This window comes from Suncus etruscus, chromosome X (assembly GCF_024139225.1).
Source record: "Suncus etruscus isolate mSunEtr1 chromosome X, mSunEtr1.pri.cur, whole genome shotgun sequence".
Lineage (NCBI taxonomy): Eukaryota > Metazoa > Chordata > Mammalia > Eulipotyphla > Soricidae > Suncus > Suncus etruscus.
The window spans coordinates 28543313-28561544 of NC_064868.1; the positions used below are offsets into that span (position 1 = coordinate 28543313).

At 41.8% G+C, this 18232-nt stretch overlaps 2 protein-coding genes and 2 non-coding genes across 4 annotated transcripts; all 4 read left to right on the plus strand.

The window, feature by feature from the left end:
- Nucleotides 1-401: 401 nt before the first annotated feature.
- Nucleotides 402-1352, plus strand: LOC125998804 (melanoma-associated antigen B1-like). The gene has a single exon (XM_049766868.1). It carries the CDS (start codon nt 402-404, stop codon nt 1350-1352), a length of 951 nt encoding a protein of 316 aa, XP_049622825.1.
- Nucleotides 1353-5381: 4029 nt separating this feature from the next.
- On the plus strand, nt 5382-5488 carry LOC126000142 (U6 spliceosomal RNA). The gene has a single exon (XR_007492506.1). It is a non-coding gene; the product is annotated as a U6 spliceosomal RNA (small nuclear RNA).
- Nucleotides 5489-11543: 6055 nt separating this feature from the next.
- LOC125998805 (melanoma-associated antigen B1-like) lies at nt 11544-12494 on the plus strand. The gene has a single exon (XM_049766869.1). The coding sequence runs from the start codon at nt 11544-11546 to the stop codon at nt 12492-12494; it is 951 nt and encodes a 316-aa protein (XP_049622826.1).
- Nucleotides 12495-13794: 1300 nt separating this feature from the next.
- On the plus strand, nt 13795-13901 carry LOC126000194 (U6 spliceosomal RNA). The gene has a single exon (XR_007492555.1). It is a non-coding gene; the product is annotated as a U6 spliceosomal RNA (small nuclear RNA).
- The last annotated feature ends 4331 nt before the right edge of the window (nt 13902-18232 follow it).

Genomic DNA, 18232 nt, shown 5'->3' on the forward strand with positions numbered 1-18232 from the left:
CCGAGCGCTGTGAGGTATGGCCCAAAAATCATTAAAAGGGTTAAATGGAAATTGTGTTTGTTTGTTTGTTTGTGGGCCACACCCAGCTGTATTTAGGGGATATTCTTGGCTCTGCACTCTATAGTCAGTAATGGTGGTGCTAGAAGACCATTTAGAGTGTGGGAAATCGAACACATTTCAGCTGCATGCAAGGCATGTGTCCTCCCCACTGTACTATCATATAAGTAATATCCAACATTAAGAGAGAACCCTGTAAGTTTTGAGAACTGTGCCCTCAAGAAAACTTTCTTTCCATGCCATGGTGATTCTCTCCTTACAAAAGTAATAATAATATCTCATTCTCCCTTCTCCAAAGCTCCTAAACACCAGGCCATATTCCTGCCTTCTTGACCAAAGTCATCATGCCTCGTGGTCACAAAAGTAAGCTCCGTGCCCGTGAGAAACGCTGTCAGGTTCGGGATGAGCCTGACAGCCTGCAAGGTGCTCAAGCCACTGCAGTAGAGGAGAAGGGGTCGCCCACTCCACCCTCTCCTGTTTCTGGGGGTCCTCCATCTAGCTCTCCTGCATTAAGCCCTACCAAGGGCACTACCAAGGAGCTTCAGGAAGAGCAACCCACCACCAGTGCTGCTGCATGTGCTTCATGCAAAGAAGATGATGAAGGTGCCAAGAGCCAAAATGAGAGTCAAGCCAGCACATTCAAGGCTTTGACCACAAATATGAAGGATGATGCCAATGTTATAGTCAGAAGGGCAGGAATGTTGGTGGATCTAATGCTGGACAAGTATAAAATGCAGCAACCCATCACCAAGGCTGATATGCTGAAGATTGTCAGCAAAAGATTTCGAGACCAGTTCTCAGAGATCTTCAAGATGGCCACTGATCGCCTAGAGCTTACCTTTGGCATTTTTTTAAAGAAAATCAAACCCACTGGGCACTCCTATACCTTTGTCCATGATAAAGATCTCGCCGATGATGGGAGTCCACATGGTGACTCTGGGGGCCCTAATAAAGGTCTTCTGATGCCTCTCCTTGGTTTGATCTACTCAAATGGCAACCACACTTCTGAGGAAGAGATCTGGCACTTCCTGAGTAACCTGGGTGTCTATGAGGGGGAGAAGCACTTCGTCTATGGAGATCCCACAGAGATTATCAGGCAGTTCATAGTAGAGAAGTACATGGAGTATCGTAAGATACCCGGTAGTGATCCTCCCCGCTATGAGTTCCTGTGGGGCCCTACAGCTCAGTGTGAAACCTTCAAGGCAAAAGTTCTAGAGTTTATAGAGAAAGTGAATGCTATTACCCCAGATGCCCTCCCTTATCGACGCGTGAGTGATTATTCAGAAAAACCTTGAGCCCAAGCTGCGATGAGAGCCACTCGTAATACCAATGCAAGTCTGCTATCCAGGGCTGCATTCTGTCCTGGCTCTCACCCTTAAACAGATGTGACACACATTCTTTTCTGTGTGGTTAGAAAAGCCTGCTAACCAGTGTTCCTGAGATGCATGTTTAACTTGGCTCATTGTTTCCCTTTAGAATTTTTCAAGTTTTTATATTAATCCAAATAGTTTATTCAATGTAGAGATTTAGTAGCAATATGCACCAATATGCTCCTTTAGAAGTAAAGCTTTGTTTTCTAAAATACAATTTTTAATTCTTTAAGCTTTATATATAAGAGGAAGACTTGTTAATGGAATAGGGACTTTATTGGATATGTGAAAAAATCATATTAAATAGTTGATATCTGAAGAGAGAGCAAAAATTGTAAAAAATAGGTAAAGTACTTAGTGATTCTGTAGTTTAAAGCATGGGAGTGAATATTTTGTTTACTTTTGTTAATGTAGACAGATATTGTATCTTTTATGTCACATAATGTCAACTGGACATGCTCTAATACTTTTGTGTTCAATTAATGTTATAATAAAGAGAAAATAAAATCAAACAAATTTCTACAAGGCATTTACTGGATTTCCTTAAGGTTTTCATGAATATTTGAGAAAATAAATCTCTGATCCTTCCTCTTTGTTTATGGTTCTTATTTTACACAGATAGATAATAATTGAGCAACCTGTGTTTTAGAAGTCAGAATGCTCGTACTTCAATGAATAAAGACAGAGCATGTGTCTACATAATTATTGATTCTAGAAGAATGTTTTTATTGGATGAGTATGATATACTCTACTTGATAAAGAGGTAAAATTGGCATGATTTTTAACAATAATTTCTTTCCATTACAACCAAACTTAGACAAATTTCTAAAACTATGTTTTTCCCAGAACTTTGCTTTTATCGTTTTGCTATAACTCACTCATCTGATAATTTCCTACATGACAAAAAGTCCCAATATGAGAGGCTCGGCTGGGCTCAGAACACTCCACATGCCAGGATTTCGTGTGCCTTTGACTGGTATAATGGGGGCTCTGGGCAGGACAGCTAGCCATAGGACCTCTGGTCTGACCACTTAGTCCAGGCGAGCACGATTCCCCCCACTCCAGGCGGTCTTCAGGGCCACGCCTAGTTAATCGGACCCTGAGGGGAGGGGGTGAGAAATAACTCCCTAGGCATCCAAAAACTACAGAGGCTCGGCTGGGCTCAGAACACTCCACATGCCAGGATTTCGTGTGCCTTTGACAGGTATGATCGGGGCTCTGGGCAGGACAGCTAGCCATAGGACCCCTGGGCTGACCACTTAGTCCAGGCGAGCATGATTCCCCCCACACCAGGCGGGTCTTCAGGGCCACGCCTGGTTAATCAGGCCCTGGGGGGAGGGGGTGAGAAATTCCTCCCTAGGCATCCAAAAACTACAGAGGCTCGGCTGGGCTCAGAACACTCCACATGCCAGGATTTCGTGTGCCTTTGACAGGTATGATCGGGGCTCTGGGCAGGACAGCTAGCCATAGGACCCCTGGGCTGACCACTTAGTCCAGGCGAGCATGATTCCCCCCACACCAGGCGGGTCTTCAGGGCCACGCCTGGTTAATCGGGTCCTGGGGTAGGGGGTGAGAATTTCCTCCCTAGGCATCCAAAAACTACAGAGGCTCGGCTGGGCTCAGAACACTCCACATGCCAGGATTTCGTGTGCCTTTGACTGGTATGATGGGGGCTCTGGGCAGGACAGCTAGCCATAGGACCCCTGGGCTGACCACTTAGTCCAGGCGAGCATGATTCCCCCCACAGCAGGCGGGTCTTCAGGGCCATGCCTGGTTAATCGGGCCCTGGGGGGAGGGGGTGAGAGATTCCTCCCTAGGCATCCAAAAACTACAGAGGCTCGGCTGGGCTCAGAACACTCCACATGCCAGGATTTCGTGTGCCTTTGACTGGTAAGATGGGGGCTCTGGGCAGGACAGCTAGCCATAGGACCCCTGGGCTGACCACTTAGTCCAGGCGAGCATGATTCCCCCCACACCAGGCGGGTCTTCAGGGCCATGCCTGGTTAATCGGGCCCTGGGGGGAGGGGGTGAGAGATTCCTCCCTAGGCATCCAAAAACTACAGAACCGCTCGGGGGCTCACGCCCCCGCGCATACTTCATGTATTCAAAATATTCCTTATTCTTATGTTATGTTTTGCGTATTCAGAATGTTCATTTTGTATTCTGCCTTTTCCCACACACCTACAAAGCTCTTTTTTACTCCTTAACTCTCTAACCCCCTCTCAAACATCACTAACCTACATACTCTCTTTAACTTCAGTAGTGTACAATCCTAATCACAGTCCAAATCTGTGCATTTTGTGTGACAGCCCCAATCTGTTTCAAGATACATAAAATGGACACGTATTTCTTTAGAATATTTTGTGTTTTTTCTCTGACAGCTATAATTCTTACTAAATATTGTCTTATACAGTGATGATTCTAACCACTTTTCATCTTCTCTTTTTGAGCTGTTTAACAAGGAATTTTGGTGGAAGAGTCCCCCAGTTTAATGCTTATGATTGAACCATGTCATGGGAATCATTGGAATTGTTCTTATGGCCCCCATATGCGCCAATAACACCACGTGACATTGCTTCTTATTTGCATAGGCACATTAAAATGGGAAAATACTATACATACAAATAAGATCCTATCTGATAGCGATTGGAACACACAAATTTTGTAGTGCAAAGGGACCTTACACCCTGAACATTGACATAACGACCTGGCACAGACCTCAGAAGAAAGTCATAATCCATTCTCCCCTGAACCAGGGAAGCCATCCACGAAACATCCAGGCTGGTCTATAACATCACCTGGAAGCAATCCTCTACCACAGTAGACCTACAATGCTCAGACTTTGACCTGCTCAAAAGAGACTTCCCTTAACACTGAGAAGACTTAACAACAACAACGACCTGCTTACAGGACAGGGCTCCCTGCGTTGCCCTTTGATTGTGAGGTAAAAGGAGAGGATGCTCTACATCCTGACTTCAATGTAAGATATGCAGATTCCAGGATCATTAATACAGAAACATGATACCAACAACAGAGACTGTGTGAAAAATAAAAGTGTGTTGGCACTACAGACAATGTATTGGATTGGACGAACTAACTTGCCTGGACCCTAGACTTGGTCTTGTGCCAGGAAACTTCAGGGGTCTGGTCTCTTTGTACTTAGGCCAAGGTTATTTCTTTCCATGTCCCTCATATTTTGGTGGGCCTATGCAAACAACAATTGCCACTCTAACACCACTTTTACTGTGCTCCTTTGACTCTAATCCTTAAAAAGAACTCACTTAAAATTTGAGGTTAACTTAAGCTAATATGCATGTATATGGAAATGTAAGAAAATACTATGCCTGTAATGTTTAAGGAGTTAAGTAAGTTTTATGGCTTTAGATTGCCTTGTGTACTGTTAAGATATATTATAATGTGTTACAATCTGGGTACTTGAGGGACAACGTATTTGTACATGGATTCTGTCTTATTTATCTTAATGTTCTTTGGCTGAAATTTCAAAGTTAAGATATCAGCAAGGGGACTTCTGAGAATTATGTTATGGGTGATTGTCCTTCCACTGTAACTTTACCTTGTCCTCTTTCTTTGCACCGTTGTTCTCATAATAAATAAAAAAGAAAAAAGAAAAAAAAGTCCCAATATACAGTGTCCAATGTAAACAATACTTAGCCTCTTAAAATAGAAATGTAGATATTGAACTGAACTTCATAAATTGCAGTACCTTAATTTAAAATATTTACATTGTTTTAAAGTTTTTTATTTGTTCTTGGGCCACACACTGTGACATTTGAGTTATTCCTGGTTCTGTGCTCAGAAATCACTCCCTGCTTGGGGGACCATATGGGGTGCCAGGGATCAAACCCAGGTCAGCCTCGTGCAAGGCAAACACCCTACCGCTGTGCTATTACTCTGGTCCCTAAAATATTTAAAATTTTTAAAATATTCAATGAGGTGCTCGCTTCAGCAGCACATATACTAAAATTGGAATGATACAGAGAAGATTAGCATGGCCCCTGCGCAAGGATGGCATGCAAATTCGTGAAGCATTCCATATTTTTCTGGTAGAATTGCATCTTCAAAAAATACAATGAGGTTTCTAAGAGAGAGCAAAGTGGGATTAATAGAAATGGGTTCAATAAACTAAAGGGTTCATTGTAAAAATCTTTGAAGGTATCTTTAGTATTTAACCCAAAGGTTGTACAGTGAGCAGGTCATTTGCCTACCCAGGCATGAGACCTACCCAGGTTCAATCTTTGATATCATATGTTCTCCTGAACACCACCAGGATTGATTACTGATTGAAATGCCATGAGTAACCCCCCAAACATATACATTGCTAGGTATAGCCCCAAAACAAAATAAAAACAAGACTTATTTTTCCCTGGAAATTCATCATCATATTTTTTTTTTGGACTTTGGGTCACAGCAGGCCGCACTCAAGGGTTACTTCTGGCTCTATGCTCAGAAATCGCTCATGGCAGGCTCAGGGCACCATATAGGATGCTGGGATTCGAACCACCATCCTTCTGCATGAAAGACAAACGCCTTATCTCCATGATATCTCTCTGGCCCCACCACCACCTATCTTACCTTGTGAGGTGTCTTGCTCATCTCACATGACTCCTGGGACAGGCATTTCTTTACACGGTTTGTTGAGAGGAATTCAAGAATTTACAGTTTCTGAGAGATAGTACAGAGGATAGGGTCCCTATTTGCATGTAGCCAATTCTAATTACATCCCTGGCACTGCTGATAACTGAGCACTGCCAAGGTGGACCCCTGAGCATCACTGTTTGTGACCAAAATCCCTTGTCCCACAAATAATTTGTGTAGATAGCCATTTCCCTGAAGTCTCTGATCCAAGAAAGGTGAACCAAGATGAGCACACAATACAGTGTGGGGAGTCACTCCAGAATGAAGAATGAATACTCAGCTGTAGTCTATGTAATTATTGATGATAGGCATCTATTGAATAGGGTAGGATACTTTGTACTTAATAAAAGTGTAAAAGGAGGTCTGCATTTGTTTTCATTGCTAAGCAGAATTTGGAGGGTTGGTTTGTTTTTGCTAGAGTTTTGTTTTCAGCATTTTGCTAACTGCGACATATTGTTTGATAAATCTTACATGAAAAAAGAAAGTTAAAAAATGTACCAGAGAGATAGCATAGTATGTAAGCCTTGCAGATAACCAATCTAGGTTTGAGGCCCACTAGGAGTGAATTCAGAGCCAAAAAAACGATCACTGAATTAAGCTAGTTATGCCATTCCTTACCACTTGAAAAAAAGAACAAAAATTTGCAATATGTAAATTCCCAACAGAATTGAGTTTACATGGTCATAGAAACAAATTAGAGTTTAAAGATACATATAACTTGCATGTGTCCAAATCCATTTTGGTTCCAAGCACTACAGTGTTCTAAGCATCATCAGGGTGTCCTGGCACCACAGAACTAGAGCACCACTGCATCCTCTGGCTCTTACATTGAACTTTTAACCCTGCTAGTCCAGAATCAACAGAATAGGCCCTTGGGCCTCCTTGAACACTGCTTGGAAGCCCTCCCCAAAGGAATGAAATTAACAAGGTGGGGGGAGAAAGTAGACTAAAAATGGGATATTCCAATGGACTGATTTGGAGGAAAATTGATACTTAGACTGGGTGTAAGATAGTAATAGTTTAGTCCCAAATCATAGACAATTCTAGTGGTAAACCAATATTAGCTTAATATGTCCAAATAAATTTGACCTAAATTCCAGCTAGATGGTAAGCCCAAAGTCAAGATAATCATAGCAATAACTGCCATTCCTTACTATTACACTCTAAGGTAAAGTGACAGCTTCTTTTGTACTTTATATGTACTTCAGCAGACTTCCCAAACAAAGCTTATCAAATCCACATTATATAAAGAGCCCATTTTACATAGGTTTAAGTTTCCAAGTATTAATAAATGTTAAGAGTTGAACCTAGACTACCTGGTCTAAATTATAGTAGAGCCCATAATTTCCTACTCCTACACCAAGGCATAGTATCTTATTCAAATATTCTCATTAATTCCAAATTTGTCTTAAATGATGCACAGAATGACCTCATGCCCAAACTATTACACAGAAATACATAGCCATAGTAAAAGCACAAAAGACCAAAGAAACATTCCAATTGAGAGATATACATAGATAATTCACCTGTAGATGTATAATCAATGAAATTTGCAAAATTAGATAATATCAAAAGAACAGGGACTTTCAAAACCATATTGGACTACAGCCATAGATATATGTCTGTATATATATATATATATAATTTACATGTCCCTCTAAGAGTGTTTGTTGAACAGGATAGTATTGACATATTTTATCCTAATCGTTAACAATGTTTCCTAATACATTTTACAAACTATGAAGTCTATCTTAATACAACCTAGGAGAGAAAACAAGGGTAGCAAAGAGGAATACTTTGCAGTGATGTTGTAGTTAAGTCATTAATTTATGAACTAGGAGCCAAGGTGAAGATCTCTATGTTGAAAGTCTCAGGAGAGCAATACTGCAGACAATACAAAGTTCATGTTACCAGTTTCAAACTGATATATTTGGGGGTGTCTCGGACAAAGTGGTCAGGATGAATATGCCCTCACTCATTTCCATAACACCATATTCCATTTAAGGGATCTGATAATCTGATAAGGGTACTCTCAGGAAAACATGAGACACGTCCTCTTAATAGATGAGTTGTTTATTTGGTGGATACTTTGTCTGCAACCCCCACACTTTACACTATGACCCCACCACCATCACAACAGGTAGAAATCCTGAAGAAAGGTGAGCTCCAATACGTATGGACAACATATAAAATAAATATAATAAGGATGTATCCAACCCAAAACAAAGTGACCTCACGAAACCAAAGGCTGTCCACCTGGTATTATCCAGGACAGAACTGCAAGAAATCTCACTCATTTTTTCTGAGGTTTCTCATGGAGGTGAGAATCATCTTGGACTACCAATGATGGTTCTAGATCTGAAGACAGAGAAGAAGGGACATTGGATGTTATGAGACCTCTTCAGAAGAGAAATTCTTAGTGCACAGAGGCATAGTCACAAATGCTATCCTGAATAAGAGGTAGGTGATATCAGAAAGCAAAACCTTTAGTATTAAGGGAAAAATCCTGTTCATCAGAGCAAGGGGTCTTATTTTACCAAGTTAACCCAAGTTTATTTTGTGTTTGTTTCTGTGTTACACCCAGGCATGCTTTGGGCTTACTCCCCGTTTTTTTATTATTATTATTATTATTAATGGGGGAAGCATACCTGGAAACTAGAGGCTTATTCCTGACTCTGAGCTCACAAATTACTCCTGGATGTGCTCAGGGACCATATGGGATACCAAGGATTGAAACCTGGCCAGTCAGTCATGTGCAAGGCAAGCATCCTATCAGCTCATTGTATATCACTCCCAATACACCTGTGGATTTTGATGAAGGAACTAGTTCCCAATGGAGGGGCTTCCCCGAGCCCCATTTTTACAGTCCAGATAAGGAAGGAGAGGGACCAGACACTGCATGATAGGGACAATAATATAAGAGCGTGTTTTATTTTTTTCTGAACAAACCAACTTGGGTTAGGTGAGGGGGTATTATCATTGAAGCTGAGAAAGAGCAAGGCAAGGCAACGACCATGGGCGGAAACTTCCAGAACAGTGGCCTTTAAGCAACAAGGACCTCCTTAACCATCTGCGCAGCCCATCTACACAACCCGTCTGCCAACCTGCAGCGATCAGGGCAGCATCACTGGATATGGTTAGCCTCACTTCCGCTTTCTTTCAACCCGGAAGTCTTTAGGACATTTTGAATCTGCGGAGTGTCCGAGGACAGCGTGAATTCCCAGGACGGGTGTGGATCCAGGTAAGGCAGAGATGGGAATGAACAAACCAGAACTTTCTTAACAAAGCTTAGTTTTAGATTCCATCCTCCTGCTCCGCTTGGGAGCTGCCCAGTAGACAAACCCGTGGAATTATGAAACTATGTTTCAAAGGGGAGGCGAAGGGGCTGTGGTTGGGTTGGTTGGTCCCCGGTGGGACACATGTTCTGTGTGTAAGACTAGCAATTTTCAAGTAAAAGCCCCTCATAAAGAAAAAAAAAAGTAAACTAAATGTTCACAAAGTATCGGCCTAGGGTTATTTTTTAGAACAGTAGCTTAACGGGAGCCTGGAGCTAAGGCGCCATCTTTGGCTGCAAGAGGAGCCATTTTGTGCAGCCATATCTATATTCAGCTCTAATGAGCCTTGAGCCAGGGAAACCAAAGCTGAACTTCTCATCTACCAAGACTTTAAGGGCTTATCCTCACAAATTTGAGAGAAGCGTCTTGTAGAAAATTGGAGGCTTGCCAGACGGTGCCAAACACATGTGCTGTGGTGCCACGGAACTTCCTCCCCTGCCATTTCACGGAGGGCAGTGTTTGCTCTATGGAAGTGGCAGAGTCCATGAAAGTGAAACTAGGCTTTTATTTATTTGGGGGTTGGGGATTGGGTCACACCCGGGAGTGATCTATGCTCAGAAATTCTCCTGGCGGGCTTGGGGGACCATATGGGATGCCGTTTTCTGCATGCAAGGCAAAAGCCCTACTTCATGCTATCTCTGCAGGTCGAAATTAGGCTTTTAACAGGACTCAAGGTGGTCAAACGGAGGCTAGAGTAGTGATACAGAGGCTGGGGCATTTGCCTTGACCCTGACCTGAGTTTCATCCCCAGAATCACATATGCTTGCACGAACCCTGCCAGGAGTGATCTCTTAGCACAGAGCCAGGAGCACGTCATGAACAAATCTTAAGTGTGACCCAAAAATAAACAAACTAGACCAGAAAAATTTTGTCAACCAGAAAATGTGGGATATCAGGAAAAATGGCATCCGAAAAAGCCTCAGATTTATTGCCAGGCCTGGCACCTAGGGCATACTGACAGCACAAATTGCACTCATTTTTTCCCAGAATGACTCAAGAGGTATAGGGTTCAGGCATATGAGGAAAAGAGGGTTTCTTCTATCAGCAGGGTTAGAGGAGGTGCTCTGTGGGGCTCTGTGGACTCCAATCATTGGGAAGGTGCAAAGAATCCTCCATGTTATCAGCCTTTAACTTTAAGGATCAATGCCAGGTAGCAGTGCATTCAGATCCATTCAGAACTAAAGAGAGAAAACTTTTACTCAGAAGGTATCTGAAAGTACAACCACCATACAGGCACAGGGCACTATACCAAGTCATATCATACCCAGAAGGAGAAGCCTGGAGGACAAAAGGCTATAGTGAATCCCATATAAAAAGGACACTACTGAACACTTTCTCCGTGGGTGGCCCTGGCAGGAAGAGAGACTTCACCTGCTTCTCTGAATCCTAGAGAACATTGAGATACCATCATCAAAGTAGAAGAAAGAGGAGTGGGTGTAGGGTGTGCTCAGAACTGGCATGACAGTACTGAAGGTGAACTGATGCAAACCCTCCTGCTGAGCACACAGAGTCCTCAGATGGCACGAGTACACGGCAGGGATGATGGGATATAGAGCCATTAGAGTTCTTCTTTTTTGACCCTTAGAGTTCTGTGGTCCAAGGGGAAGGGGTGATCACACAGAGAATAAGGCATTTTCTATACACATAGCCAACCTAAATTAGCTCTCTCGCACCTCACCTAGAGCCTCCAAGCCTACCAGGAGTGATATCTGAGCACAGACCCCCCGAGCGCTGTGAGGTATGGCCCAAAAATCATTAAAAGAGTTAAATGGAAATTGTGTTTGTTTGTTTGTTTGTGGGCCACACCCAGCTGTGTTTAGGGGATATTCTTGGCTCTGCACGCAGTAGTCAGTAATGGTTGTGCTAGAAGACCATTTAGAGTGTGGGAAACCGAACACATTTCAGCTGCATGCAAGGCATGTGTCCTCCCCACTGTACTATCATATAAGTAATGTCCGACAGTAAGAGAGAACCCTGTAGGTTTTGAGAACTGTGCCCTCAAGAAAACTTGCTTTCCATGCCATGGAGATTCTCTCCTTACAAAAGTAATAATAATATCTCATTCTCCCTTCTCCAAAGCTCCTAAACACCAGGCCATATTCCTGCCTTCTTGACCAAAGTCATCATGCCTCGTGGTCACAAAAGTAAGCTCCGTGCCCGTGAGAAACGCTGTCAGGTCCGGGATGAGCCTGACAGCCTGCAAGGTGCTAAAGCCACTGCAGTAGAGGAAAAGGGGTCGCTCACTCCATCCTCTCCTGTTTCTGGGGGTCCTCCATCTAGCTCTCCTGCATTAAGCCCTACCAAGGGCACTACCAAGGAGCTTCAGGAAGAGCAACCCACCACCAGTGCTGCTGCATGTGCTTCATGCAAAGAAGATGATGAAGGTGCCAAGAGCCAAAATGAGAGTCAAGCCAGCACATTCAAGGCTTTGACCACAAATGTGAAGAATGATGCCAATGTTATAGTCAGAAGGGCAGGAATGTTGGTGGATCTTATGCTGTACAAGTATAAAATGCAGCAACCCATCACCAAGGCTGATATGCTGAAGATTGTCAGCAAAAGATTTCGAGACCAGTTCTCAGAGATCTTCAAGTTGGCCACTGATCGCCTAGAGCTTATCTTTGGCATTTTTTTAAAGAAAATCAAACCCACTGGGCACTCCTATACCTTTGTCCATGATAAAGATCTCGCCGATGATGGGAGTCCACATGGTGACTCTGGGGGCCCTAATAAAGGCCTTCTGATGCCTCTCCTTGGTTTGATCTACTCAAATGGCAACCACACTTCTGAGGAAGATATCTGGTACTTCCTGAGTAACCTGGGAGTCTATGAGGGGGAGAAGCACTTCGTCTATGGAGATCCCAGAGAGATCATCAGGCAGTTCATAGAAGAGAAGTACATGGAGTATCGTCAGATACCCGGTAGTGATCCTCCCCGCTATGAGTACCTGTGGGGCCCTACAGCTCAGTGTGAAACCTTCAAGGCAAAAGTTCTAGAGTTTATAAAGAAAGTCAATGATATTACCCCAGATGCCCTCCCTTATCGACGCGTGAGAGAGTATTCAGACAAACCTTGAGCCCAAGCTGCGATGAGAGCCACTCGTAATACCAATGCAAGTCTGCTATCCAGGGCTGCATTCTGTCCTGGCTCTCACCCTTAAACAGATGTGACACACATTCTTTTCTGTGTGGTTAGAAAAGCCTGCTAACCAGTGTTCCTGAGATGCATGTTTAAATTGGCTCATTGTTTCCCTTTAGAATTTTTCAAGTTTTTATATTAATCCAAATAGTTTGTTCAATGTAGAGATTTAGTAACAATATACACCGATATGCTCCTTTAGAAGTAAAGCTTTGTTTTCTAAAATACAATTTTTAATTCTTTAAGCTTTATATATAAGAGGAAGACTTGTTAATAGAATAGGGACTTCATTGGATATGTGAAAAAATCATATTAAAGAGTTGATATCTGAAGACAGAGCAAATATTGTAAAAAATAGGTAAAGTACTTAGTGATTCTGTAGTTTAAAGCATGGTAGTGAATATTTTGTTTACTTTTGTTAATGTAGACAGATATTGAATCTTTTATGTCACATAATGTCAACTGGACATGCTCTAATACTTTTGTGTTCAATTAAAGTTATAATAAACAAAAAATAAAATCAAACAAATTTCTACAAGATATTTACTGGCTTTCCTTAAGGTTTTCATGAATATTTGAGAAAATAAATCTCTGATCCTTCCTCTTTGTTTATGGTTCTTATTTTACACAGATAGATAATAATTGAGCAACCTGTGTTTTAGAAGTCAGAATGCTTGTACTTCAATGAATAAAGACAGAGCATGTGTCTAGGTAATTACTGATTCTAGATGAATGTTTTTATTCGATGAGGGTGATATACTCTACGTGATAAAGGGGTAAAATTGGCATGATTTTTAACAATAATTTCTTTCCATTACCACCAAACTTAGACAAATTTCTAAAACTATGTTTTTCCCAGAACTTTACTTTTATCATTTTACTATAACTCACTCATCTGATAATTTCGTACATTTTAAAATGTCACTATATACTGTGTCCAATGTAAACAATACTTAGCCTCTTAAAATAGAAATGTAGTTATTGAACTGAACTTCATAAATTGCAGTACCTTAATTTTAAATATTTACATTGTTTTAAACTTTTTGTTTGTTTTTGGGCCACACCCTGTGACATTCGAGTTATTCCTGGTTCTGTGCTCAGAAATCACTCCCTGCTTGGGGGACCATATGGGGTGCCAGGGATCAAACCCAGGTCAGCCTCGTGCAAGGCAAAAACCCTACCGCTGTGCTATTACTCTGGTCCCTAAAATATTTAAAATTTTTAAAAAATTCAATGAGGTGCTCGCTTCAGCAGCACATATACGAAAATTGGAATGATACAGAGAAGATTAGCATGGCCCCTGCGCAAGGATGGCATGCAAATTTGTAAAGCATTCCACATTTTTCTGGTAGAATTGCATCTTCAAAAAATACAATGAGGTTTCTTAGAGAGACCAAAGTGGGATTAATAGAAATGGGTTCAATAAACTAAAGGGTTCATTGTAAAAATCTTTGAAGGTATTTTTAGTATTTAACCCAAAGGTTGTACAGTGAGCAGGTCATTTGCCTACCCAGGCATGCGACCTACCCAGGTTCAATCTTTGATATCATATGGTCTCCTGAACACCACCAGGATTAATTACTGATTGAAGTGCCAGGAGTAACCCCCCAAACATATACATTGCTAGGTATAGCCCCAAAACAAAATAAAAACAAGACTTATTTTTCCCTGGAAATTCATCATCATTTTTTTTTTTTGGATTTTGGGTCACAGCCGGCCGCACTCAAGGATTACTTCTGGCTCTATGCTCAGAAATCGCTCATGGCAGGCTCAGGGGACCATATAGGATGCTGGGATTCGAACCACCATCCTTCTGCATGAAAGGCAAACGCCTTATCTCCATGATATCTCTCTGGCCCCACCACCACCTATCTTACCTTGTGAGGTGTCTTGCTCATCTCACATGACTCCTGGGACAGGCATTTCTTTACAAGGTTTGTTGAGAGGAATTCAAGAATTTACAGTTTCTGAGAGATAGTACAGAGGGTAGGGTGCCTCTTCGCATGTAGCCAATTCTAATTACATCCCTGGCACTGCTGATAACTGAGCACTGCCAAGGTGGACCCCTGAGCATCACTGTTTGTGAACAAAATCACTTTTCCCACAAATTATTTGCATAGATAAGGCATTTCCCTGAAGTCTCTGATCCAAGAAAGGTGAACCAAGATGAGCACACAATACAGTGTGCGGAATCAATCCAGAATGTAGAATGAATACTCAGCTGTAGTCTATGTAAATATTGATGATAGGCATCTATTGAATAGGGTAAGATACTTTGTACTTAATAAAAGTGTAAAAGGAGGTCTGCATTTGTTTTCATTGCTAAGCAGAATTTGGAGGGTTGGTTTGTTTTTGCTAGAGTTTTGTTTTCAGCATTTTGCTAACTGCGACATATTGTTTGATAAATCTTACATGAAAAAAGAAAGTTAAAAAATGTACCAGAGAGATAGCATAGCATGGAAGCCTTGCAGATAACCAACCTAGGTTTGAGGCCCACTAGGAGTGAATTCAGAGCCAAAAAAACAATCACTGAACTAAGCTAGTTATGCCATCATCTTACCACTTGAAAAAAAGAACAAAAATTTGCAATATGTAAATTCCCAACAGAATTGAGTTTACATGGTCATAGAAACAGTTTAGAGTTTAAAGGTACATATAACTTGCATGTGTCTAACTCCATTTTGGTTCCAAGCACTACAGTGTTCTAAACGTCATCAGGGTGTCCTGGCACCACAGAACTAGAGCACCACTGCATCCTCTGGCTCTTACATTGAACTTTTAACCCTGCTAGTCCAGAATCAACAGAATAGGCCCTGGGGCCTCCTTGAACACTGCTTGGAAGCCCTCCCCAAAGGAATAAAATTAACAAGTTGGGGGGGGGAGTAGACCAAAAATGGGGTATTCCAATGGACTGATTTGGAGAAAAATTGATACTTAGACTGGGTGTAATATATTAATAGTTTAGTCCCAAATCATAGACAATTCCAGTGCTAAACCAATATTAGCTTATTATGTCAAAATAAATTTGACCTAAATTCCAGATAGATGGTAAGCCCGAAGTCAAGATAATCATAGCAATAACTGCCATTCCCTACTATTTCACTCTCAGGTAAAGTGACATCTCCTTTTGTACTTTATATGTACCTCAGCATACTTCCCAAACAAAGCTTATCAAATCCACATTATATAAAGAGCCCATTTTACATAGGTTTAAGTTTCAAGTATTAATAAATGTCAGAGTTGAACCTAGACTACCTGGTCTAAATTATAGTAGAGCCCATAATTTCCTATTCCTACACCAAGGCATAGTATCTTCTTCAAATGTTCTCATTAATTCCAAATTTGTCTTCAATGATGCACAGAATGACCTCATGCCCAAACTACTACACAGGAATACATAGCCATAGTAAAAACACAAAAGACCAAAGAAACATTCCAATTGAGAGATATACATAGATAATTCACCTGTAGATGTATAATCAATGAAATTTGCAAAATTAGATAATCTCAAAAGAACAGGGACTCTCAAAAACATATTGGACAACAGCCGTATGTAATTTACATGCCCCTCTAAGTGTGTCTGTTGGCCAGGATATAATTGACATATTTTATCCTAATAGTTAACAATGTTTCCTAATACATTTTACAAACTATGAAATCTATCTTAATATAACCTAGGAGAGAAAACAAGGGTAGCAAAGAGGAATAGTTTGCAGAGATGTGGTAGTTAAGTCATTCATTTATGAACTAGGAGCCAAGGTGAGGATCCCTATGTTGAAAGTCTCAGGAGAGCAATACTGCAGACAATACAGGGTTCATGTTAACAGTTTCAAACTGATATATTTGGGGGTGTCTCAGACAAAGTGGTCAGGGTGAATATGCCCTCACTCATCTCCATAACACCACATTCCATTTAAGGGATCTGATAATCTGATAAGGGTACTCTCAGGTCGTCTTAATAGATGAGTTGTTTATTTGGTGGATACTTTGTCTGCAACCCCCACACTTTAAACTATCAACCCACCACCATCACAACAGGTAGAAATTGAAGAAAGCTGAGCTCCAATACGTATGGCAAAAATATAAAATAAATATAATAAGGATGTATCCAACCCAAAACAAAGTGACCTCACGAATCCAAAGGCTGTCCACCTAGAATTATCCAGGACAGAACTGCAAGAATTCTCACTCATTTTTTCTGAGGTTTCTCATGGAGGTGAGAATCATCTTGGACTACCAATGATGGTTCTAGATCTGAAGACAGAGAAGAAGGGACATTGGATGTTATGAGACCTCTTCAGAAGAGAAATTCTTAGTGCACAGAGGCATAGTCACTAGTGCTATCCTGAATAAGAGGTAGGTGATATCAGAAAGCAAAACCTTTAGTATTAAGGCAGAAATCCTGTTCATCAGAGCAAGGGGTCTTACTTTACCAATTTAACCCAAGTATATTTTGTGTTTGTTTCTGTGTTACACTCAGGCATGCTTTGGTCTTACTCCCCGTTTTTTTTTTTTTATATATAAATGGGGGAAGCATACCTGGAAAGTAGAGGCTTATTCCTGACTCTGAGCTCACAAAATACTCCTGGAGGTGCCAGGGGACCATATGGGATACCAAGGATTGAAACCTGGCCAGCCAGTCATGTGCAAGGCAAGCATCCTATCAGCTCATTGTATATCACTCCCACTACACCTGTGGATTTTGATGAATGAACTAGTTCCCAATGGAGGGGCTTCCCTGAGCCCCATTTTTACAGTCCAGATCAGGAAGGAGAGGGGCCAGACACTGCATGATAGGGACATTAATATAAGAGGGTGTTTTCTTTTTTTCCGAACAAACCAACTTGGGTTAGGTGAGGGGGTATTATCCTTGAAGCTGAGAAAGAGCAAGGCAAGGCAACGACCATGGGCGGAAACTTCCAGAACAGTGGCCTTTAAGCAACAAGGACCTCCTTAACCATCTGCGCAGCCCATCTACACAACCCGTCTGCCAACCTGCAGCGATCAGGGCAGCATCACTGGATATGGTTAGCCTCACTTCCGCTTTCTTTCAACCCGGAAGTCTTTAGGACATTTTGAATCTGCGGAGTGTCCAAGGACAGCGTGAATTCCCAGGACGGGTGTGGATCCAGGTAAGGGAGAGATGGGAATGAACAAACCAGAACTTTCTTAACAAAGCTTAGTTTTAGATTCCATCCTCCTGCTCTGCTTGGGAGCTGCCCAGTAGACAAACCCGTGGAATTATGAAACTATGTTTCAAAGGGGAGGCGAAGGGGCTGTGGTTGGGTTGGTTGGTCCCCGGTGGGACACATGTTCTGTATGTAAGACTAGCAATTTTCAAGTAAAGCCCCTCTTAAAGAAAAAAAAAAGTAAACTAAATATTCACAAAGTGTCGGCCTAGGGTTATTTTTTAGAACAGTAGCGGAAGGGGAGCCTGGAGCTAAGGCGCCATCTTTGGCTGCAAGAGGAGCCATTTTGTGCAGCCATATCTATATTCAGCTCTAATGAGCCTCGAGCCAGGGAAACCAAAGCTGAACTTCTCATCTACCAAGACTTTAAGGGCTTATCCTCACAAATTCGAGAGAAGCGTCTTGTAGAAAATTGGAGGCTTGCCAGACGGTGCCAAACACACGTGCTGTGGTGCCATGGAACTTCCTCCCCTGCCATTTCACGGAG

What these genes read in the sequence shown, in the direction of transcription:
- LOC125998804 (XM_049766868.1), top strand. Translation starts at nt 402, where the DNA reads ATGCCTCGTGGTCACAAAAGTAAGCTCCGTGCCCGTGAGAAACGCTGT.
- LOC125998805 (XM_049766869.1), top strand. Translation starts at nt 11,544, where the DNA reads ATGCCTCGTGGTCACAAAAGTAAGCTCCGTGCCCGTGAGAAACGCTGT.